The 25398-nt window shown below is 39.7% G+C and overlaps 1 protein-coding gene across 1 annotated transcript in view; it reads left to right on the top strand.

Annotated features, from left to right (window-relative positions):
* The first annotated feature begins 7427 nt into the window (after positions 1 to 7427).
* Positions 7428 to 25398, top strand: part of TBX19 (T-box transcription factor 19) — a 33213-nt gene continuing 15242 nt past the window's right edge. Inside the window, exons 1-6 of the mRNA XM_070462708.1 lie at positions 7428 to 7620; positions 12463 to 12513; positions 12633 to 12743; positions 13373 to 14054; positions 21104 to 21368; positions 22974 to 23108. Coding sequence (XP_070318809.1) covers positions 13858 to 14054; positions 21104 to 21368; positions 22974 to 23108 — 597 coding nt within the window. The 5' untranslated portion in view covers positions 7428 to 7620; positions 12463 to 12513; positions 12633 to 12743; positions 13373 to 13857. The remainder of the gene's footprint in view (positions 7621 to 12462; positions 12514 to 12632; positions 12744 to 13372; positions 14055 to 21103; positions 21369 to 22973; positions 23109 to 25398) is intronic.

The following is a 25398-nucleotide window of genomic DNA, read 5'->3' as shown; positions in this document are numbered from 1 at the left end:
CTAAAGCTAGTTCTTTGAAAAGATAAACAAAATTGGCAAACCTTTAGCCAGACTCATCTAGAAAAAAAGAGAGAGATGAATCAAATCATCAAAATTAGAAGTGAAAAAAGGAGAGGTTACAACAGACAATGCAGAAATACAAAGGATTGTGTGTGTGTGTGTGTGTGTGTGTGTGTGCTTAATTGCTCAGTCGTACTGACTCTTGTGACCCCATAGACTGTAGCCTGCCAGGCTTCTCTGTCCATGGGATTCTCCAGGCAAGAATACTGGAGTGGGTTGCCATTTCCTTCTCCAGGGTATCTTCCCAACCCAGGAATCAAACCCAGTCTCCTGCATTGCAGGCAGATTCTTTACTGAATGAGCTATGAGGGAAGCCACAAGGATTATAAGAGATTATTTTGAGCAACTATATGGGAATAATATGGACAACCTGGAAGAAATGGACAGATTCTTACAAAAGTTCAACCTTCCAAGACTGAACCGTGAAGAAATAAAAATTAGGAACAACCCAATTACAAGCACTGAAATTGAAGCTGTGATCAAAAATCTCCCCAAAAAACAAAAGCCTAAGGCCAGATGGCTTCACAGAAGAATTCTGTCAAACATTTAGTGAAGAGCTAATGCCTATCCTTCTAAAACTTTTTCAAAAAATTGCAGAGGAAGGAATGCTTCCAAACTCATTCTATGAGGCCACCATCACCCTGATACCAAAACCAGGCAAAGACAGCACAGAAAAAGGAAAATTACAGACCATTATCACTGATGAACATAGTTGCAAAAATCCTCAACAAAATTCTAACAAACAGAATTCAACAACACATTAAAAAAGCTCATACACCATGATTAAGTTGGGTTTATCCCAGAGAAGCAAGGATTCTTCAATATATGTAGATCAACCAGTGTGATACACCATATTAACAAATTGAAAACTAAAAAGCATATGGTAATCTCTACACATGCAGAAAAAGACTTTGACAAAATTCAGCATCCATTTATGACAAAAACTCTTCAAAAAATGGACATAGAAGGAACCTACCTTAACATAGTAAAGGCCATGTAAGATAAACCCACAGCAAACCTTACTCTCAATGGTGGAAAACTGAAAGCATTACCTCTAAGATCAGGAACAAGACAAGGGTGCCTACTCTCACCACTGTTATTCAGCATAGTTTTGGAAGTCCTAGCTATGGCAATCAGAGAAGAAAAAAAATAAAAGGAATCCAGATTGGAAAAGAAGTAAAACTCTCACTGTTTGCAGATGACATGATACTATACATAGAAAACCCTAAAGATACTATCAGAAAATTACTAGAGCTAATCAGTGAATTTAGCAAAGTCACAGGATACAAAATCAATACACAGAAATCACTTGCATTCCTATATACTAACAATGAAAAATCAGAAAGAGAAATTAAGGAATCAATCCCATTCACCATTGCAACAAAAAGAATAAAATATCTAGGAATAAACCTACTTAAGGAGACAAAAGAACTGTATGCAGAAAATTATAAGACACTGATGAAAGAAATTAAAGATGACACAAACAGATGGAGAGATATTCCATGTTCCTTGGTTGGAAGAATCAATATTGTGAAAATGACTATACTACCAAATGCAATCTACAGGTTCAATGTGATCACTATCAAACTACCAGTGGCATTTTTCACAGAACTAGAATGAATATTTCACAATTAACATGGAAAAAAGACCCCAAATAACCAGGATATGGAGTGGGATTAAGCAAATACAGACTGTGCTGTGTATGCTGTGCTAAGTTGCTTCAGTCGTGTCCAACTTTTTGTGACCCTTTGGACTATAGCCCGCCAGGCTCTTCTGCCCATGAAATTCTCTAGGCAAGGATACTGGAGTAGGACTGACATGTCCTCCTCCAGAGATCTCCCTGACACAGGGATCAAACCTGCATCTCTTATATCTCTTGCATTAGCAGGCAGGTTCTTTACCACTAGCACCACAAAGATATATTGCATAACATTGGGAAGTATAGCCATTATCTTGCAGTAACTCTTAATGTAGTACAATCTCTAAAAATACTGAATCACTATGCTGTTAACTTGAAATTAATAAAATATTTTAAATCAACTATATTTTAATAAAATATATATTTCTGCTTTATTGACTATGCCAAAGCCTTTGACTGTGTGGATCACAATAAACTGGAAAATTCTGAAAGAGATGGGAATGCCAGACCACCTGACCTGCCTCTTGAGAAACCTATATGCAGGTCAGGAAGCAACAGGTAGAACTGGACATGGAACAACAGACTGGTTCCAAATATGAAAAGGAGTATGTCAAGGCTGTATATTGTCACCCTGTTTATTTAACTTATATGCAGAGTACATCATGAGAAACTCCCTATGGGCTGGAAGAATCACAAGCTGGAATCAAGATTGCTGGGAGAAATATCAATAACCTCAGATATGCAGATGACACCACCCTTATGGCAGAAAGTGAAGAAGAACTAAACAGCCTCTTGATGAAAGTGAAAGAGGAGAGTGAAAAAATTGGCTCAAAGCTCAACATTCAGAAAACAAAAATCATGGCATCTGGTCCCATCACTTCATGGCAAATAGATAGGGAAACAGTGGAAACAGTGGCAGACTTTATTTTCTTGGGCTCCAAAATCACTGCAGATGGTGACTGCAGCCATGAAATTAAAAGACGCTTGCTCCTTGGAAGGAAAGTTATGACCAACTTAGACAGCATATTAAAAAGCAGAGACATTACTTTGCCAGCAAAGGTCCATCTAGTCAAGACTATGGTTTTTCCATTGGTCATGTATGGATGTGAGAGTTGGACTATAAAGAAAGCTGAGCGCCAAAGAATGGATGCTTTTGAACTATGGTGTTGGAGAAGACTCTTGAGAGTCCCTTGGACTGCAAGGAGATCCAACCAGTCCATCCTAGAGGAAATCAGTCCTGAGTGTTCACTGGGAGGACTGATATTGAAGCTGAAACTCCAATACTTTGGCTACCTGATGCAAAGAGCTGACTCATTGGAAAAGACCCTGATGCTGGGAAAGATTGAAGGCAGGAAGAGAAGAGGACAACAGAGGATGAGATGGTTAGATGGCATCACCAACTCGATGGACACGAGTTTGAGTAAATTCCGGCAGTTGGTAATGGACAGGGAAGCCTGGCGTGCTGCAGTCCATGGAGTTGCAAAGAGTTGGACATGACTGAGTGACTGAACTGGACTGATACTTTAATAAAAATATATTGTGATTCCCCTTAAAGTTTGTTATTGAATAAACACAATGGTTTTTCTTAATAATCATGAATTTTTACCTTATTGCATCTTGACATTAAACAATAAATCAAACACTAAGTATAGAGTATCTACTATGTGCTGGCTACTAACTTTATGGATAAAGGCAGAAAGGACATTATATTGGAGGCAAAAAAACTTAGTAATTTAATCCTAAAATGTAGATACGAAGCTCTATTTTAAACTATTGAAGATGTGATACTGAATTACATATTATATAAGATTTAACTCTGTACTTCAGGAAGGCATTGTGCTGTTAAGACAACTGAAGGGAGAATAAAATGAGTGACTTGTTTTTTTAAGAAGCTTGATTAGCATCTCTACTTATAAAATGTGCCAAGGACCCCAATGTGAGGCCCTTAGAACATCAGAAAGTGGTAACACACTGCCATGGAAAGTCAGAATAGCATATTATACCTGAGGAAGACAAGGTTTCCATGAGGGGTTTTGATTTTTTTTTTTTTAATACACGAAACAATTGGTCCCTCGCTAGCAGGTAAAATAGCAACAATTATAATAGTACCACCAATATATATCAAAGGAATGCTAGATTGCTAGAGCTGGGAAACACCTTTGGCATTATTTAGACCAGGGATTTTGAAATATATTTTTAAAGTTTACATATCTATGTTTAGAATATGAGACCATTTTTCTCACCTTTCTTTAAAATAAGAAGTTCCATGGAAACCCAGTATAGAAAAGAATTTCTGTGATTGAAAGATGTTCAGTGGAACAAAGGGAGGGTGAGGTGGGGAATCCCACCTGGTAGTTCCCTGTTAACCTTTTAGCCCAGCAAGGGGATATAGGACCACTCATGAGGTCTTTCTTCCTGGATCCCTAAAAGTGCACTTATTTTTGCACTGTATTTCAGGGGTGGGAGGGTCATTTCTTTTCTTACTCTTTCCCTGGTTCATTTCTTATTTGACAAATAATTTTTCCTCCCTTATTGAGTTTTTTCACCTATAGTATGTAGGTAATTATCATCTCCTGATTTGATCATTAAATTGCTAAATGAATGAATTCCTGGAGATAGATGGGCTAAAATGAAGCCTATCTATTTGGACTCTAAATTGGTACTCAGAATGAAAATGACCCAGACTGAAATGACTTTTCCATTTACTTATTATGTGACATGGGGAGGATTCATAATCTCTCGGAATTGGAGTGCTTGCCTCATTAAAAAAAAAAAAAAGAGAGAGAGTGGCAATGATCCTTTACAAAGTAATGACTGTTATATGACATCATGTATGTAAAAACATAATACAGTGCCTGGTCCGTAATAAATAGTCAGTAAAACATAATGGTTAAGATTATAAGCTATCTTTAGGCTCAAATACTAGCTACACTACTCATTGGCTATTGTAATATTGCACAACTTGAAGAATTCTGGGGTTCCTGGCCCCAAGAGGTGGTTCTTGATACATGCATAGCACTTTTTCAAATTTAGATTTATCAGTTCAGTTCAGTCACTCAGTTCCATTTGACTCTTTGTGACCCGATGGATGCCAGGCTTCCCTGTCCATCACCAACTCCTAGAGCTTGCTCAAACTCATGTCCATTGAGTCGGTGATGCCATCCAACCATCTCATCCTCTGTCATCCTCTTCTCCTCCTGCCTTCAATCTTTCCCAGCATCAGGGTCTTTTCAAATGAGTCAGTTCTTCGCATCAGGTGGCCAAAGTATTGGAGTTTCAGCTTCAGCATCAGTCCTTCCAGTGAATATTCAGGACTGATTTCCTCTAGGATGGACTGGTTGGATCTCCTTGCAGTCCAAGGGGCTCGCAAGAGTCTTCTCCAACACCACAGTTCAAAAACATCAATTCTTTGGCAGTCAACTTTCTTTATAGTTTAACTCTCATATCCATACTTGACTACTGGAAGAAAATATAGATGTATATGTGGGAGCATTTAGTCTTGGGAGCAGATGTGTTGGCATACTTACTCAAATTCATCAGTCAACAATATGTCTACTGGTGAGGACTTTTTAGGACTCAGAAATTTGCACTCTGTATACTCTAGGGGGTGTTGCTGATCTCTCTGCTCTGTTTGCTCACTGCCTTCCATAACTGTTAGGCAAACAAACTTTGATTTACCCAAATGTCCTCAGTTTCTGATCTCTTCATAAAGCCTAGCCTACTGACACTTGTCTGTACAGTGTCATTTGTCTATACACTTATCATTCCCGGGGCTTTCCTTTGTTTTTATCTTGTGTTGAGTCTCCTGTTTCCAAGGTTTCACATTTTGCTCTCTATTCTTATTTTATTTTTTTGTTTCACTTAAGGACATTCTCTAGTAACTTCTGAGCAAAAGTGGTTGGTAGGTAAATTTTTAAATACCTTGTAGGTCTGAAAATGTCTTTAGTCTCAAACCACATATTTTGAATGTGTATAGAATTCTGAATGAATAATAATTTTCCATCACAGTTCTGAGAGCATTATTTAATTTTCTTGTAGCTTCCTGGTTGTTATTGAGAAGGTTGATAGCATCATAATTTGTGATTTATTGTAACAAATTGCTTTTTCTCTAGAAGATTTCATGATGATGTATGTGTCTTGGAGCAGATAAATATTTTTTTATTCATTATCTGTGCCCTCCATGGACTTTTCAATATGGAAACTTACGTTCTTCAATTCTGGGAACATCTCCTGTATTATTTCTTGGAGAATTTCTGCACTTTTATCTTCGCTGTTCTTTGTGGAATGCATTGTCACTCTTTCACTTTCTTAGAAATTTCACAAACTCTGACTTCCAAGCTCTTATTGAATTTTAAATGCACATTTTGATGTCTTTAATTCCCAAGAGCTCTACTTTCTACGCCAGTTCTTCCTTTTCTTCCTTTCTGCACCCTCTTTCTTTTCATTCCTTTGTCTCCTCCTCTCCTCCTCCACTCCTCTCTTATTGTGCTTCCTATCTCTTTGTTTTCTTCCTTCCCTCCTTCCATTTCCTTGTCTTATTTTATGAATGCAACATTTTCTCTTATGTTTAGGTGGAAAATAGTTTTCTTTTGTTATATTTTGCTCCCTACATTGTCTCTGTTTACTCAGAATTCCTTTTTAAATTTATTTTTTGTTTTGGTCTCTGACTTCCATGTTTGATGTCTGATGATCTCTTACTTTGAGGCACATACAGGCACTTAACTTTATTGTGCTTCACAGATATAGTGTTTTCTACAAATTGAAGGTTTGTGGCAACTCTGCATCAGCAAGTCTATCAGTGCCATTTTTCCAACAGCATTTGCTCACTTCATGTCTCTGTGTCACATTTTGGTAATTCTCACAATATTTCAAACTTTTTCATTATTATTATATTTTTTATGGTGATCTGTGATCAGTGATCTTTGATGTTGTAACTATCATAAAAGAATTATAACTTTCTGAAGGTTCAGATGATGATTAGCATTTTCAGCAATAAAATATCTTTAAATTAAGGTATGTACATTATATTTCTAGACACAATGCCATTGCACACTTAATATACTATACTATAGCATAATGATAATTTTCATATGCCCTGAGAAACCAAAAACATTTATGTGACTCATTTTATCACAATATTCATTTTGTTTGGGGGGTTTAGAACTGAACCACTGAAGTATGCCTGTCAATGCTGATGCATTTCCTATGTTCATGGACAGTTTTACAAAGTTTGGCTTTCCCATTTGATTGAGGTTGGTGATAATTGGGGATGGGTCATTTCGCTGAGGAATTACCAAATCTATTATTTAAGGAGTGTGTCATAACACTGTTTTCAGAATGTTCCTCACCCCTGCCTCCACCAGCAACTGTTGTCTCTGAGTACAAATCCTTGCAAATCCCCTCTCTTCTGAAAGTCATTCTCTTGTTTTCTCCTGCAATGGCGAGGTACAATTGCCTGTCTGAGAGGTGAAGATCTCAAAAGTTAATGATTTTTTTTTACCACAGATTTCATGTCAACTTACTTCTCACAGGCCCTTTGCCACCTTTTGTATTGGTCGTTTCTTCATCAAACTTGGGATTGTTGAGCAAATTGTGTACTCCAAGAACAGCTGAAAAGCAGTAATAATCTGTAAATAAAACTTAAGTTTGAGAAAGCTAAAAAAAAAAAAAGTTAATGGTTTTTTAAATAAAATTTCAAGATATTTTCTTATTTGATCCTAGCCAGAAACAGAGTTGGACCATAAAGAAGGCTGAGCGCCTTGATGCTTTTGAACTGTGGTGTTGGAGAAGACTCTTGAGAGTCCCTTGGACTGCAAGGAGATCAAACAAGTCAATCCTAAAGGAAATCAACCCTGAATATTCATTGGAAGGACTGATGCTAAAGCTGAAGCTCTAATACTTTGACCACCTGATGCAAAGAGGTGACTCATTGGAAAAGATGCTGGGAAAGATTGACAGAGGTTGAGTTGGTTGGATGGCATCACCGACTCAATGGACATGAGCTTGAGCAAACTCTGGGAGATAGTGAAGGACAGGGAAGCCTGGCTTGCTGTGGTCCATGGGATCACAAAAGTTTGGACATGACTGAGCAACTGAACAACTTCCTTTCAGAGGTGTATGATACATCAAATCCCTGAGGCATTTCAGGGTTCTGTGGTACAATTGGCTGACTTATTGGCCTCTTCTCCTGAAGCTTATATTTCAACTTTCTCTGATCTGCCTCATCAGTGACCACGCAGCCATTTGTTTTGGCAGTTTCCAAAACCCTGGTGACATCTCTTTTCGGCTGTTGTTTCCTCAACTGTACTCCTCAAATTTGTGGGTTTACATTTCATATTACCTCAGTGCTATTTTAGAGCTGTTTGAGGAGCATATATAAAAGAATGTGTTTAATCTGCCATGCTTAATCAAGAGTCTTTAAAAATTCCATTTTTAAAAGAAGAGGTATGCATGTATTATAAATAGAAGTGTCTTCATCAAACTTGTTAGCAGAGGTCATCTCTTGGTGCTGCAACTATGGATAGTTTTTCTTTACTTAATTTTTAAAAATTATCTGTAGCAAGATACTTAGTAACTAGAGAAGGGTCGTTCAAGTAAAATGATATTATTGGGTTGGCAAAAAAGTTCATTTGGATTTTTCCATAAGATGGCATGGAAAAACCCAAACAAACTTTTTGGACAGCCCATTATATAGCTGTTTCAGTGAAAGCTTTTTATATTAGTTTCAAATCCAATAATTAATTGAACTAGATGAAATTGCTTTTCTTTTTCAAATAAAACAAAGGTTGAATAGCAGCAGTTTAATGTGGTTTAATCTAAATTGTCTAATAAAATACAGACCTTAGATGTGATAGTCTGGAGAATGGTGTCATTGTATAGACAGGCTAGACTCAAAGTCAAGAGAGTGTAAACCATTTTTGATTGCTAGTTTCACCCCATAACCACTGCATGTACTGTTTTCCAAGGACCATTCTTTACTGGGCCTACTGGTTGAAGATATTTGTGTGTTAACCTAGTTTTTAGGAGCACACTGATTTGGATGTAATGGATAAGAGAAATAACACTATTTATTTCTTTTCTTCCTTGTGGGTACACTTCACACATCTCTGTATTGTAATTCCCTCAGCATATGACTGCAGTCATGAAATTAAAAGATGCTTGCTCCTTGGAAGAAAAAAAAAAAAGCTATGACAAACCTAGACAGCATATTAAAAAGCAGAGACATTACTTTGCCAACAAAGGTCTGTATAGTCAAAGCTATGTTTTTTCCAGTAATCATGTATGGATATGAGAGCTGGATCATAAAGAAGGCTGAGTACCAAAGAATTGATGCTTTCGAACTATGGTGTTGGAGAAGACTCTTGAGAGTTCCTTGGACTGCAAGGAGATCCAACCAGTCCATCCTAGAGGAAATCAGTCCTGAATGTTCATTGGGAGGACTGATGCTGAAGCTGAAACTGCAATACTTTGGCCACCTGATGGGAAGAGCTGACTCATTGGAAAAGACCCTGATGCTGGAAAAGATTGAAGGCAGGAGGAGAAGGGGATGACAGAGAATGAGATGGTTGGATGGCATCACCGACTCAATGGACATGAGTTTGGGCAAACTCTGGGAGATGGTGAAGGACAGGGAAAACTGTGCTGCAGTCCATGGGATCAAAAAGAGTCAGACAAGATGGAGTGACAGAACAACGACATGCCTTTTTCTCTCTTTTAGATTGTTACATACTCTGAAGGTAGGGATCCTCATCCTACTGGTATTTATGGACCGTTTGAGGAAACATTATTCAGCATATCACACAGTGTTTTCCTCTAAAGACTCATAAGAGAAGTTTCCCTTGGGCAAATGGCTTGTTTTTTATTTTAGGAACACAGTGTAATGTATGTCAGATTGTATTTCCCCCTGTTTGTACTGGCTGCGAGGAAGATCAGAGCCACACTTGTGCCGTAATTTTAAGTAGTTTCTTCTCGAAATCTCTGCTTAGAAGTCTTGTTGTCTTGGAACTAGTTTCTTATTGCTGCTATAACAGTGACCATATACTTAATGACTTAAAGCAGCACAAATTTATTATCTTACAGTTCTAGAGGTCAGGAGTCTTAAATCAGCTTCACTAGACTAAAATCCAGGTATTGGTGAGAGTTCTTTCTGGAGGCTGTTGGGGAGAATCCATTTCCTTATCTTTTTACAACTGCTTGGCTTGTGACCCCCTTCCTCCATTTTCAAAGCCAGCAGTGCAGTAAGATACTCTTCTCTCTGACCTCTGCTTCTGTGCCTACCTCTTTTTTCTCTGACTCTGATCCTTTTGTCTCCTTCTTATGAAGACCCTTGTGATTACCTTGAGCCCACCTAGATAAGCCAGGATAATCTCCCCATCTCAAAGTTTTAACTGAGTCATATCTACAAAGCCTCGTCTCTCCACCAACTAGTTTTAGTTTTTAGAACAATATTAGGCTTATAGGAATAGTGAGCAGAAAGTACTGAGATTTCCCATATACTTTATACATGCATAGCTTCCCCAACTGTCAGCATTCTGGACCAGAGTCACACTGATGAACCTGTGCTGACAAATCATTATCACCCAAAGTTCATCATTTACATTCTGGTACTGTACCCTTTTGGTGATGTATGTCCTGTGGGTTTGGATAAGTATATAATGACAGGTGTTAATTACTATGAAATCATACAGAGTGTTTTCACTGCTTTAAAATTCCTCTATGTTCTGCCTATTCATCCCTCTTTCTCCCAGTCCCTGGTGACAACTGTTCTTTTTATTGTCTCCATAGTTTTGTGTTTTTCAGAATGTCATATAGTTGGAATTACATAATATGTAGCCTTTTGACATTGGCTTTTTTCACTTGACAATATACATTTAAATTTCCTCCATGCATTTTCATGGCTTGGTAGTGCATTTCTTTTTAGCACTGAATAATTATTGTTGGAATGTACCATTTATTAACCCTTTCAACTATAGAACAACTTCTTGGTTGCTTCCAAGTTTTTTTCAATTATAAACAAAGCTTCTGTTAACATCTGTGTGCAGGTTTTTTTTGTGGACACGTTTTCAACTTATTTGAGTAGCACCATGGATTGTTAGATCGTGTGGTAAGAGTATGTCCAGTTTTGTAAGCAACCATCAAACTGTCTTCTGAAGTGGCCGTATCATTTTGCATACCCACCAGCAATGAATGAGAACTATTGCTCAGCCAGCTCATTAGCATTTGATGTTGTCAGTGTTTTGTTCATGCTAATGGGCACATAATGGTAACTTGTAATTGGTTTAACCTGCTTTTCCCTGATGACATACAATGTTGAGCAGCAAAATTCTTTTTTATCATATGTGGGGTACCACTTTCACAGGTTCTGGGGGTTAGGGCATGGACAGATTATTCAGACTATCACAATGTTCTCAATATTAATTACATGAAAATGAAAATTTTGATTCCTCAAACTAAAGCCATACCTCCATAGACTCCTCTCCCTGCATCCTTCCCCATCTCAGTAAATGGCTCTCTTACCTGCTAACCACTCACCACAGACTCTTGATTCCTCACTCTCTCCCTCACCCCACATCCAGTCCCTCTGAGGTTCTGCCGTACCTGCTTCTAAGATGAATCTAGAGTCCAATCACCTGTCTCTGTGGCCGCTGCCACCACCCTAGGATAAGCCACCACCATCTCTTGCCTGAACCACTATAACACCCCTCTAATTTTTCTCTTTTCTTCAGTTCTTGACTTTTACTGCTCTATTCTCTATAATTTGTCCAGATTAAAAGAAAGCACAAAGCAAAACATACTATCTTCCTGCTTTAATACACACTAATAGTTTTGTATCTCATGTGGAATAAAATCCAAATTCCTTTTTAAGGTTTATAAGGCCCCTCTTAAAGCACATCTCACTCTGATCTCTGCACCACCGTGTTCCAGCCACGCTGGCCTCCTCATGGTTCTTTAACTGGCCCAAGCTACACTTCTCATATATGCCTCCTCTGCCTGAAACTCTTCATCCAGCTCTTCTCTAAATCCTTTTCATCTTTTTTGTTCTCACCTGAAATGTCCTCCTCAGAGGAGACTCTCCATACAACCCCACCTAATTAGGATTCTCCCCACCCTGCCTTACACACATTTTTCTCGACCATCTCACCCCTTTACATAGTCTTCACAGACTTATCACTATTGGTAATTACTCAGTTCAGTTCAGCTCAGTCGCTCAGGCGCATCTGACTCTTTGTGATCCCATGGACTGCAGCACACCAGGCCTCCCTGTCCATCACCAACTCCCAGAGCTTACTCAAACTCATGTCCACTGAGTTGGTGATGCCATCCAACCATCTCATCCTCTGTCGTCCCCTTCTTCTCCTGCCCTCAATCTTTCCCAGCATCAGGGTCTTTTCAAATGAGTCAGCTCTTCGCATCAGGTGGCCAGAGTATTGGAGTTTCAGCTTCAGCATCAGTCCTTCCAATGAACACCCAGGACTGATCTCCTTTAGGATGGACTGGTTGGATCTCCTTGCAGTCCAAAGGACTCTCAAGAGTCTTCTCCAACATCACAGTTCAAAAGCATCAATTCTTCAGTGCTCAGCTTTCTTTATAGTCCAACTCTCACATCCATACATGACTGCTGGAAAAACCATAGCCTTGACTAGACAGACCTTTGTTGGCAAAGCAATGTCTCTGCTTTTTCAATATGCTGTCTAGGCTGGTCATAACTTTTCTTCCAAGGGGCAACCGTCTCAGTTGCTTATATTATTCATCTTCTCTTCCAGATTTTTAATTCCATGAAGGGAGGGCCATTTCTGTCTCATTCACTGTTGGATGTAAGTCTTCATCAGTATCTGGCACTTAGTAGGCACTGCATACTGTTTGTATACCATCCTTACTCTGACTTTACCTTATGTTTTTGCTTTTATTTTTCTTTTGTTTTCCTTTCCTACAGCATTCTGTTGTAGCAAGAGGAAAACTCCCAAGTCCCAGGATCTACTCGGAATTGGGGAGGTGGAGCTGTCTCTGCCCTCCCCATGTATGCTGTGTGTACTGTGCGTCATGGGTAAAAGAAATGTTTTCTACTAGTAGTATCTCCCCAGGGAAAGTGGGGGTTCACCTAAGAATGCCAGATAGGCCATAAACCATTGAGGGGCAAAGCCAGAATGCCTTTCTGGATTTAAGATGTCAATTGCACAATAAAGTAAAAAGCTGATTTTTCAATCACTGGGGACAGAGTGCTTCCATAGATTAATATGGTGCTAGAAGGATTTTTTCTCCTTCTGGCTAGGATTGGAAATGAGAAATATTTGGGCTGGGGATACTAGGGAGGAGGAGCATGGTTCCGAGCTCTTCTGCTTGTGGGAGGCAATGAGGAACCTTGAGATGAGCAGGAGACTACACCTTGAGAGGTCTGTAGGATCCTTCAGGAGAGAGACGGCCAGTGGGGGATACCCCGGGAGAATGAAGCCCTTAGCTCGTTTCTCCTGATCTCTGACCCTTGAGTGGATGGCACACAGATCATCTTCCTTCCTTCTGTGGTACAGCTGTCATATTCCTTGGCACAATGCCCTTGGCCTTCCATATATTCTATTCTGTTCAGAGCTAGTGGTTAGCTCAGGGATTTAGGTTCTCAACTGTGTCAGGAAATCCTGTATTGGCATCAAGGTTTTTGATCTTTCTTTTTCCCTATAGATACCACAAGCCATGATTTATACACAAATGTGATTTGCCTGATTGTTACAGTCTGGGCCCAGAACAATTTTAATTAACTGGAAAATGGTCCTCAATACACCGATTAGACCTCTTCAGGTACAGCAAGATAAAAGCCTGATAATTTGGATGGAGTACCCTTCTTAAATATCTACTCTATACACGGCAGCCAATGGGAAAGCCAGGCTTTCTCCCACCTGATCCAGTGAGTAATTAAGAGAGGGCTTTTTCTTCCCCACCTCTCCCCTCCCACCCACCCCCAACTAAAGCTTAACAGGTTGGTGGTATAATTTGTAGACTTTCAGGGTGTCATGCTAGGAGCTTAGGCAAGAGACTAGGCGTTTCTTCCCCAGCTTCCCAGGCACTGTCCGGCTGGATTTGAAAGCAGGCAAGTGACAGGAGGAAAGAGGTGGAAGCCGGCAAAGTAGCTACTGTTTCTCAGCAAAGTTTGAGAGGGGCCTGTGGCCATGAGTGAGTTGGACACTCAGAAGACCTGTGATGGGACTGTTTCTCGTCTGCTCAATGTGGTGGAAAGTGAGCTTCAGGCAGGGAGGGAAAAAGGCGACCCTACAGAGAAGCAGCTTCAGATCATTCTGGAGGATGCCCCTCTCTGGCAGAGGTTCAAGGAAGTCACCAACGAAATGATCGTGACCAAGAACGGCAGGTGAGATTCTCTGTGGCTCTACTTGGGCTGGCGGGGCTTGGCAAGGGAGGCAAGGCCCCTTGAACATAGACGAGGCTGAAGCTCTTCACTCAGAGCTGGCGGGGTCTGATTAAACGCTCCTGAGGACAGTCTCCTGCGGCTTCCCCCAGCCAACTTAATTAATTTCTCTGAGATCGTCAGAGAAGTGGAGGACGAAGCCACCTGTTCTGCCTGCAGTTTAAATGAAGAAATTCTTTGAAATTACTGTAAAGGGGGGCATGTCCCATGGGTTTGGGAAATGCACTCAAATTTCAGAAAATAATGTTAATTTTTGACTGACTGTACATCCTGGAGCAGATTACTATTCTTTGAACTCCAATTCCATTCAGATAAGATAAAATAAAAGGCAACTTTATCTGGAAGCTGGGTGATTTTGTCTGAAGTATAGCAAACTTGGGAGACATTTCTGACAAGCTGAAGATTCAGAGGCTAAAAGGCAAATTTAATCTCACTACCTATTTCTACACTTGCTTCTTCCTGTGTGTTTGTGGTGAGTGTTCATTTGAAATTGTGTGTGTTTGTGACAGTATGAAACCATTGCAGTAATAGTTAATGAAACCATAATATACTGACTGAGAAAAGAGAAGATGCTCTCAGTGTTTTCATTGCAACAATTAGGGATTAAATGAAATGGCTCTCTGTTGGCATTTCTTGGATTATATTAAATCTATTTCTGCCAAGTGACTGTCTAAGGTAATATTAGGAGTTTCTGTTTAGTAATGGAGATAAAAATATTTAGAAAGAAAGTATCATTGCTCCCAAGCTTGGTCAAACAGCTCCCAATATTAATGTGATACTGATCTTTCTGTTCACATGGTCAAAAAAGTACAAAATGTTGAAAGGTATTTTTGATATGGTTAGTTTCAGCACAATCTCAAAGATTGTGACCTTTGAGAGAAATTCTGCTTTCCAATGAGAGAAAAGTCCAAGCTAGCTGAAATTCTGGCAGGCTTTTGTCCTTGTGAAAAACATTTTCGTTCCTGACTTCTCACTTTTCCATTTCTGAATAAAATGCATGGCATAGAGAATGAACCATTCTATCTGGGAAAATTATGAATTTGAGTGTTGTTGTGTGACATTATAGTGCTTCATGAAGAAAAAAGGTTCTATAGATAAGGGCCTTTCAATAAATTGTGATTACTAATAGTATCAGGAATATCAATCTTGCTTGATGCTTATATTTTCTCTCTCTAAATGGGTCCCGTATTTATTTCATATATAGAATTTGTTATTTTTAATAATTATAATTGTAATTTTACCTATTCTTACTCTTGATCTGTATTGACACATTATATTCTGTAAGAAGAAATAGAAAACATGTTTGTATTTTCAAAGAATTATCCTCAATTCCTGAAACTGGATATACTTTCTTTCCTTTTAAAGATGAGTGATGATATAGTTGTAAAAGTTTTATGATGTCCGATGACAGGTAGACCTTTCTGTTTATTATTCTTTTAGTTACACTAATACTTAGCCTCATACTATTTATTTGGCTGTCAAAGTGGTCATATATAATAGTAAAATAAGTATAATCATCAAGTAAAAAATATAGTCCATATATTTGAATGAGGGATAAATAAAAATTTTGAAAACCATTATAAAATTCAACTTAATAATATGTCATATTGATATGTTCTTTTACAATTTTAGAAGAACTTTCTCTTGTCTTTTTGCACCTAAATAATTTTCTTCATATTTAAAGTTGAAAAGTCTTCACATATTTAAACTCATTAACTATGTGAAAATTATTCTCTGTAGAAAAAGTCTAATTATGGTCAATGTTATTCTTCTTATTTTCTGTGGAGGTCCTGCTGACATTTTTACCTTCTCAGTGAAGTTAAATCTTTTCTTAGGATCTCTGAACCCCTCCTGGTCAAGATTTTGCCAGGAGATAGTTTCCTTTGTATTTCAGATAAAGAAGGGAAGACAAATCTCTAAGAAATGAATGCAGTTGGTAATGAGTGAGTGTGATCTGGAATTACTCTCAGTCTGTTTAGTTTCTCAGAATCAACTGTTAACAACACTTTCCTGCTCTTGATATAGGCACATCTTTCTTGTTTTGCTGTCTTCTTTATTCTCCTCTTCATCTCTCTTTTCCCTCTTTTTTTCTCCTAACCATCTATCCCTGTATCACTCCTTTTGACCCATTTTCCTCTGTCAGTAGACTCATGTCTCCTCCAGATGCCCTATCCTTACCTTTCATACCAACTCCTGAGCCTAAGGCAGATGGAACTGTGGCCCTTCTCTGGAAAGAACATTCCTGGTAGTTAATGCCCAGTCTTGGCCCTTTTCATTCATGTTACCCTCCTGCCCCTATAGTCAGTTAACTTTCTGACTTTTCTAAATCTTCAATGAGGTTAATCAGATCTCCTGTACACTTGAGCATAATTGTCCCATGTAGTAGCAAGTTTTAAAATAGCATAGATGGCACTTCCCTGGTAAAGAAAAAAAATAAAAAATAAAATAGCATAGATGGAATGATGAATTAAAAGACTCATTTTCAAATGGACATCTATTTATATGCATAAATAGGAGGCTTGCTTCTGACATTGATCAGAAGTAATAGAGATTTTCCCTGAAAAACAGTGAACTATCCACAGAAACGGGGATTATGATGGTTCTTCATTCCTTCCTCTCCTGTCCCTTCCTCATGCTGTTTTACTGTTTACTCTCCTCTCTTTTCACCCCCTCCTTTTTTATTGAAAATGTTTAGTTATTGATATTCAATAGCCTTTCAGACATAACAATAACAATTATTAATACCTCCTTAGAGTTCATTTGAATCATCTCTAGTGCATCAGCTTGTAAATATTTCCTTTCATCTCTATCCTTTAAGGTAGGAACTTGCATTTTAGGTTGCACAAAAAGATTTATTTCAGATTTCAGTGGTAAATAAGTGAAGTCTCTTGTAACTTTTGTTTTCTCTACAGTAACATATTTGCCTTAGGGGGAAAAGCTATATTTTATGTGTATTTCCATGCAGTTGAATAATTTTATTTCATTCAGATTAAATTTGCCTTGAGAAGATTTTAATAAATTGGAAGAATTTCTGATGTAATTGGTGTATCCATTTGTTATCATAAAATGTTAGGATCACTAAGTTGAACTTCCCAGTGATTTAGAGATGTTGGTACGGTGAGCTAATGCTCCTAGTGGGAGGCAACGAGGGCCCCAAAGTCACAGTGGTGCAAGAGGAGAGAAAACCGATGTTGCATATCAGGAAAAAATTTTCCATGTCCCTGTAGTCTATGGAGATTTTTCTCTGAAGTTTACAATTGCAGTTCATGAGGAGCATATGTTTTTGTGTGATCTGCCTCTAACCAGGCTACTTTGGTTACTTGCTCCTTCTCTTATCTTCACATAAGTCTAAACATCCATGCCCCATGTGCCTACATACACACACTCCAAAACCCTGATGAATGCTTCATGATTATTAAAATTCTGTGGGGGAAAAGAGAGGGAGTTTACTTCCTGAATTTTGCCTTTAACCACCTCTGCTGTTTCCCCACCTAGAAAATCTGCCTTGTCTGCCCTCTTCCTATAGACCTCAGTCCTCACAGCCTCTTTCAGCAGTGCTGGCTCTCAAGATCTCCTGTAAGAGAAATAAAAACTGAGAAACTAGCCTCACAGCTAAACAATACAGAGTTCACGGCCAAGCCTAAGCATGTGTGGCTCCTCAAGCACAGTTTTGGGCAGTGTTTCTATCGCCTACTACATTTGCTTCTCTCTCCGATATAGGGATTGGTTCACAGCCACAGAGATGGAAGAAAAGGGAGAAAAGATCAAAGAAGTGCAGCGTATCCCTGAAAACAGTCTGGTCATGAGCGTTGCCCACAAGTAAAGAGATATCACATCCCAGTCCTTGTGAGGCTGGAGAAAGAAGCAGAGGAGAAGCAGGAGGTGTTGAACTGGGCTTGGAGGCAGGGTGGCTTCAAGTGCTAGTTATAAGACCTTGGGCAAGTTGACATTTATCTACATTGGTGACATTTATGACATCATTGATGTAAAGAAGATAAAAATACATAGCATCTCAGTTCATTTGTGTAGTGATAAAAAAAGAAAAATAATGATAAAATTCTCAGCAAGTGAATTATTAGAGATTAAAGCAACAAATGGTCCTACCATGTTTTACATGTGTTCTTCTAAGAACCAGGATGCTTCTTTACTTTTTTACATTTTCTTTATTTACTTTTTTTTGTTAACAGATTTATTGTGATAATTTATATACCGTACAATCCAAAAAACTCGTTGAAAGTATACCATAATGTCTTCATGGTTCATCTGTGTTGTAGCATTTTTATTGACAAATAATATTTCACTGCATAAATATACTTCATTTTATTTATTCAATCATCAATGGACATGTGGGTTGTTTCCAATTTTCAACTGTAATGAATAATGCCATTATGAATGTCTGTATATAAGTTTTTACATGGGTGTATGTTTTCGTTACTCATACACATAACACCTAGGCATGGAATTGCAGGGTCATATGGTAACTCTGTATTTTAACTTGTTAGAGGAATTGCAAGACTCACCTTTGGCTGGTCCATTGTATATTCCACCAGCAATGTATGAGTATTTCAATTTCTCCACATCCTCACCTATGCTTGCTGTTATTCACCTTTTATTATTACTATTATAGCCATCTAGTGAGTGTGAGGAATGATTTCAAATGTAGGTTATGGTTCAGTTTGTTAGGTGTCAACTCCCACTCTTCCTGAATATATGGACTTAAGTTGGTTTACTTAAACTCACCAAGCTTCAGTTTATTATCTGACTCACCCAGCTTCTAGTACTCAAAGGTACTATCTATTAAATGCTTGCCAAGAGCCATACTGGGGTATAAACCTGGTTGGTGTAAACTCCCCCAGGTTCTTTGTATTCTGCCATGAGTTTTGAAGTGGTCACTAAGGCAGGGCATTTAGAAAAGAGGGGGTGCTGAAAACAGATCCCCGTTATTCATACACAGCTGGAGGACTAAGTTGGAAGAGGAGCAAAGGAGTAGGAAGTATTGATTAGGTGGATGAGGCCAAGGGGAAAAATATCCTGTCTGTCCAGAGTATTCAGGGAGGCCATGTAATTTAAGCTCAGAAGACTGAGGAGCCTGGATGGCATAAGTCCATCTCTAGATCCAGCCCTTGTTATCTGTTGGTCAATCTCTTCACTTTCCATATGCTGCAGTTCTTATTGTTCCTCATTTCAAAACTAGGCTCTACTGGGACCCTCCAGTCCCTCACCTATACCCATTATGCTGTTGATATTTCCATACCTGGCACCCTTGGACTCCTTCTTTTAGCAGTGGACATACTCAGTTTTCCCCTTTTTATTCTCTTCCCAACCTTTATAGAAGCACAAATCCTCCAAGTGTCTCCCCTTACTCCCTTGGATGTCTCCCCAGTTGCTACCTTAAAAGCTAGATACCCTAGACCAGTACACTTTAAGCTTTAAAGCTGTGGTCACTTAACTGGGGATTTTGAAAAGCACAGATTTTGATTGTGTATGTCTGGAGTTAGGTCTGAGCTGCTGCATTTCTGATTACTGCTGCTGCTGAGTCATGAACCACTCTGAGTAGCAAGTGTTTGGACCCTAGTTTGTTAGCTTCTCAACTGGGGGACTCAGATTTTCAAAGATGTATTGACAAATAAGACAGCTTCTGGGGCAATCGGGAGGTGGTAGGGGCGTCTGTATGGACACTAGGTCTTTTGAGGAGATTGGAGCAACTTAGATAGCTTGGTGAGAGAAAAATAAGCTAAAGAGAATCAGAAGCCAGGTGAGCTAGCTTCTCCAAATATCCGTGAGTGAGCTTGCTGGTATTTTCTCAGAGTGTAGGGGCTGCTGCTACAGCCGTTGGGTCTCTACGTCGTGTCCGACTCTTCTGGGGCCCCGTGGACTGTAGCCAATTAGGCTCCTCTGTCCATGGGATTTCCCAGGCAAGAATATTGCAGTAGGTTGCCATTTTCTTCTCCAGGGGATCTTCCCAACCCAGGGATCAAACCCACGTCTCCCGCATTGGCAGGCAGATTCTTTACCACAACCACCTGGGAATCCCGCAGCGGGTGGGAGAAGGACCAACAAAACCAGATCATCATGTCTCAAAGTATACATCTTCCTTTAAAAAATATATTATTTATTTTTGGCTGCACTGGGTCTTCGTTGCTGCAGGCAGATTTCTCTAGTTGTGGTGAGTGGGGGCTACTCTCTAGTTGTGGTTTGAGGGCTCTATAGCATTCAGGCTTCAGTAGTTGTGGCTCATGGGCTTAGTTGCCCTGTGGCATGTGGAGATCTTCCCAGACCAGGGATTGAACCCATGTCCCCTGCATTGGCAGGCAGATTCTTAACCACTGGACCACCAGGGAAGTCCTCAAAGTGTATTTATTGAACACAAATTCCCACAAGATGCTCAATGAGAAGATGGTTGCACAGGTACACAAGTGCAGATTGTGGAATCCCTCACCCCTTCTCAAAGTGCTCACAGGTGAATTAAAGCCTCTGACAAGTCCTGCAGGAAAGGAACTGGTCTAAATACGTAGAGTCAAGGGTCCCTTCACTGCCTTTACCACAAACCATGTTTTCTGTATTAACACTGTTACTATTATTTAGAATTGTTTTGTGATACAGAGAAGGCTTGCTCTGTGGAAATAGTGTGAAAATCTGATGTATGCTGGGAGAAAACCTTTGAAGGAAGCTCTGTGAGAACCTGGCACCTGTCTGTATACAATACCTCAAGTTTCAGGAGGAATTTCATTCTAGTCAAATGACTAGATCAGTGATTTTCAGACATTAAAACAGCACAACATTTAAAAGTAAAACTTCAATATAAAATACATCAGTAAAAAGAGGCTTGGCTGACTTCGAAGCTGCTGGCCCAGCCCCTCTTTGTTTGGCTTCCCCTGTGCATGCCCTCCAAGGACAGTCTCCTCTGAGCAGAGAGAGGACTGGACAGCTGGAGAGATGTTCCTAACATTCTAATATCCTTCTTGTGGCTCAATTTCTGCCTTTTCTTTTAGACGGATGTTCCCAGTCCTAAAGATTAGCATCACAGGGCTGGATCCCAATGCCATGTACTCACTTCTTCTGGACTTTGTCCCAATGGACAGTCATCGCTGGAAGTACGTCAATGGAGAATGGGTGCCTGCAGGCAAGCCAGAGGTCTCCAGCCACAGCTGTGTCTACATCCACCCAGACTCCCCCAACTTCGGTGCCCACTGGATGAAGGCCCCCATCTCCTTCAGCAAAGTGAAGCTGACCAATAAGCTCAACGGAGGTGGGCAGGTATGCTCGGTAGCCTGGCCACCCGGCTGCCCCACAACACCCATCAAGAAATATCAGGGGTGCATTTAGGCAATTAGGAGGTCCTCACCGACCTCTTCTCTCAGGGAAGCCAATTATTCCCCGGAGTCCAAATGTGAACAGGAATAAACAGCTCTTAATTGGTGCTTTCAGTTTTTAATGGACTTCCTGATGTTAAGAGAGAGTGAGAGAGTGCAGTAGTTTACTTAATCATCAGGGGCCTTTCAGAGTTTTGCCTTGTGTGTGGTGCTTTTTACCAAGCCTGGGAGGAGGGAGATGTTTGTGGGTACCAGGGTTTTGTTATTCCCTCTCCCTTTTTTTTTGGTGTAAGTGGCATCTTAATAAAAAGCTGCTCCTAAATGAAATAATTGCTCCCTCCACTTGGGCATTATGATAATTATCAATAGAATATTGAATCAGCTTTGGGTTTTCAGAAAAAGAATCCAAACAAACCTTAAATAAGGAGGGTTTTATTTAAGGTTTCCAATTAGAGTAAACAAGATTTTGAGGCTTTTTACTCTTTTGTTTTCTCTGGCAGGATTGTGCATACTAGTGAGCTGTGCAAGGTTGTTATTTGCTTTATAAAATGTAGACTGTTTGGGGGGATTACACCCAGTCGGGAGGAAGAGGTCTTATCCCCCCAGATTTCACTTTGGTCAGTCTCAGAGCCCTTAGACTTTTCACGCCTTCTCTGTTCTCTGTGCTTATCCAGCTGGGATATAGGGGTTCTTGTTTTAAGAATGGTAAGTCATCTTCCTAAGTCTCTGCAATATTCGGAAGTTTCCAGTTCTTTATTGAATCAGGAAATTGAAAAGTAAACTATTATTCCCTCCCAGTTTTCACAACAGGAGACTTTCAATAAGCCTTTGATTTGAATCACAAAGAGTGGATGTTATATAACCAGCAGATGTCAGCTAGCATTACTTTTTAGGTAATTCAGCCCCTTTTCGGGATTTTGTGATAATTAGGATTTCTTACTAGGGGGTTTCCCTGGTGACTCAGACGGTAAAGAATCTGCCTGCAATGCAGGAGATCCAGGTTTGATCCCTGGATCAGGAAGATCCCCTGGAGAAGGGAATGGCAACCCATTCCAGTATTCTTGCCTGGAGAATTCCATGAACAGAGGAGCTTGGTGGGCTAGATTGGTTGCAAATTTCAGACATGACTACTAACACTAACACACTTTCTCATAGGAAAAAAAAAACCAGTATGTTTTAACAAAGCAAAATTCATATCGTTGTGCTGAAAATAGGAAGGAAAAAAAAGGAAGCCAGGATTTTGGCAGAAAACCGAATACTCTTTAGACCAGCTCTTCTCTGGCAACCCACCCTTCACCCTCTTATATGTGTATGTGCTTAGTCACCCTCATATAAGCAGCTCCAAAGTTATTCTCCTTAAGAGTTTCTAAAACAATCTCCCTTCAATAATTTCTCAGAGAGATGGTGGCAGCTCAGATGACTGGGGATCAATGTGTGTGGCCCTAACTGAGGCGGGTGCTAACCTTAGGACTAATCAGAGGTGCTGGATCATCTGTCACCTGTGATGTCCGAGGCTTTGTGTGTCTTCTCTCTTCTTCCACCTAAACAGATAATGTTGAATTCTCTGCATAAATATGAGCCCCAGGTTCACATAGTGCGTGTTGGAGATGCCCATCGAATGGTGATGAACTGCTCCTTCCCTGAAACCCAGTTCATAGCTGTGACTGCCTATCAGAATGAGGAGGTGAGTGTGTGTGTGTATGTATGTGTAAATGTCACCTGGGGGAGTGTGATGGGACTAGGGGGTGGTGCTTTTATTGTTATGACCAAACTTGGATGAAAGGTAGGTTTTCTAAGATTCAGATATAGTCAGATACACTCGGTAGAGACCAAGTTAAGCAGTGTGGTAATCAGTTTCCACCTCCTTCTCCCTGCTTGCCAAAGCTCCACCAGTATTTCTTCTCCTGGTGCCAATAAGGCACAGTGGTGCATTGTAATACAACCAGCAGAAATGCAGGAGTCTTTGTTTCCAGGACCTTGACCTGACAGAACTAGACATCTCTCCTGCTCTAAAGCAAGTCTGTGGGGATTGATCCAATCGTGCACCCTCTTTGGGTTTGTGTTATACGATCTGTCCCACTTGTTAGCTCTTTTGAGGGCATATGTAGATCTTTTCCTGCCTGGGCCGCTCATGGTTACAGCTGAGTAGCCAGCATCTGGCCTCCGTAAACTCTGTGGGAGCAAAGTTTTTTTGGTTCATCCACATGCTATAGGATTTTCCAGGACTGCTGATCACCAGGACACCAGAACAGTTGGATTCTTTTTGCTGAAACTTTAAAAGATTATTAAAAATTGAAGTATAGTTGATTTAAAATGCTTTTATTTTCTGCCATACAGCAAAAGTGATTCAGTTATACATACATATATATATATTCTCTTTTTATGTTCTTTTTTAATGGTTTATCTCAGAATATTGAATATAGTTTCCCATGCTATACAGAAGGACCTTGCTGTTTTTCCATTCTATGTATTTAATAGTTTGCATTTAAGCCTAAGCTCCTAGTTCATCCCTCCTCCACCCTTAAAAATTTTTTTAATGGCAATAATGCATGTTTATTAAAAAAAACTTCACATGATAAACAAATAGTATGGAAGTATATACAATGAAATGAAAAGTTAGAGGTAAAGATTTACTCTTTCCCTCCTATTCTGTGAGTCCTGCATTCCCAGAGACACTACAAATAACCGCTGAGGCTGTGCTTCTTCCCACGCATCTTCTGTGCATTTATAAATATGCACAGGGTACAGATTTCCTCACACAAATTGGCTCATGTTCATATTAGTATGAAATTTCTCCCCACCCCCTGTATTTAAGACTGCATTATGAATATCTTTCTATGTAAATTGGATTCAGATTTATCTCCTTTACTGAAATTATTGCAAAGGATACACTGGATTTCAGGCAATCAATTTCCCACCTAAATTATGTTTAGGTCATTTCCAGTTGTTTTATTTTCTATGATAAATAATACTGCAAAGAATATTAAGCACTCAGAAATGGAATTGTTGTGTCAAGGAGAGTGTATGTTTAGAACTGTGATAGACAAAGCCCCATTGCCTCCCTCCGGAGAGCATATCCATTTATAATTCCCACACCAATCTCAACACAGTGAGTACCTACATTTTCAGCTTTGATAATTCAATAGGGTAGAAAAAATGGTATCTTACTATTGCTTTAATTTGCATTTCTTTATTTGGAAGCTTTAGAAGATTGTTAGGCTCCCATCCAGCTAACTGAGTCAGAATTTCCAGGGAGAATACCCAGAATCTAGTTTTAAGAGTCTACTTAAAGGATTCTGATGATCATCCAGGTTTGGAAACACTGCCTTAGTGCCTACAGATGATGTGCAAGGAAATGTAATTTCTTTTCTATAGCTAATCTGGCCTCTCAGCTGAGCCCTTTAGCAGGTCAGTGGAAAGAAAAATTAACCAAATATCTGAAAATTTAAACAGGCCCTCAAATACTGTCCAGTTTTTATAGGCTGACACATTTTGCCTTTCATACCCTGACACAAATTGCCTTTCATCCCCTTTTACGCTCTGTAGGATTGCCTCTGGATTTATGAAGGAAGAGCGGGCTTTTGCAACTTCAGAAAGCAGGGAAGAGTTGGGGGCCACATCCTGGCCTCCTCTGTTCTCTGGACAATGTCCCTTATCCACTGACATGCTGCCTGCTCTCTTAGTCCATGGCAGGTGGAACCTGTCATCTGGTTGCCCTCACTAAGTGCTCAGATTTTCCTGGACACATGCTGGAGGGTTCCCTCTGAACTAGCAGCAAGGCTAAGGCACTAGCCTGATGCTGTAATTCTGGTCTTGGACATGTCCCAAGGGAATCAAAGCGGGGAAACTCTAACCTCGGAGACTCTGTCTCCTGACAACGTATCCCTGCCAATGTAAATGCATCCTGAGAGTGGGTACAGGGGTCAATGAGTGATCCAAAAATCTTCTTTTATTCAGCAAATATTTATTGAGTA

Source organism: Odocoileus virginianus, unplaced genomic scaffold (genome assembly GCF_023699985.2).
Source record: "Odocoileus virginianus isolate 20LAN1187 ecotype Illinois unplaced genomic scaffold, Ovbor_1.2 Unplaced_Scaffold_12, whole genome shotgun sequence".
Lineage (NCBI taxonomy): Eukaryota > Metazoa > Chordata > Mammalia > Artiodactyla > Cervidae > Odocoileus > Odocoileus virginianus.
Note: the sequence above shows the minus strand (reverse complement) of the source record. Positions and strands in the feature narration are given on the sequence as shown.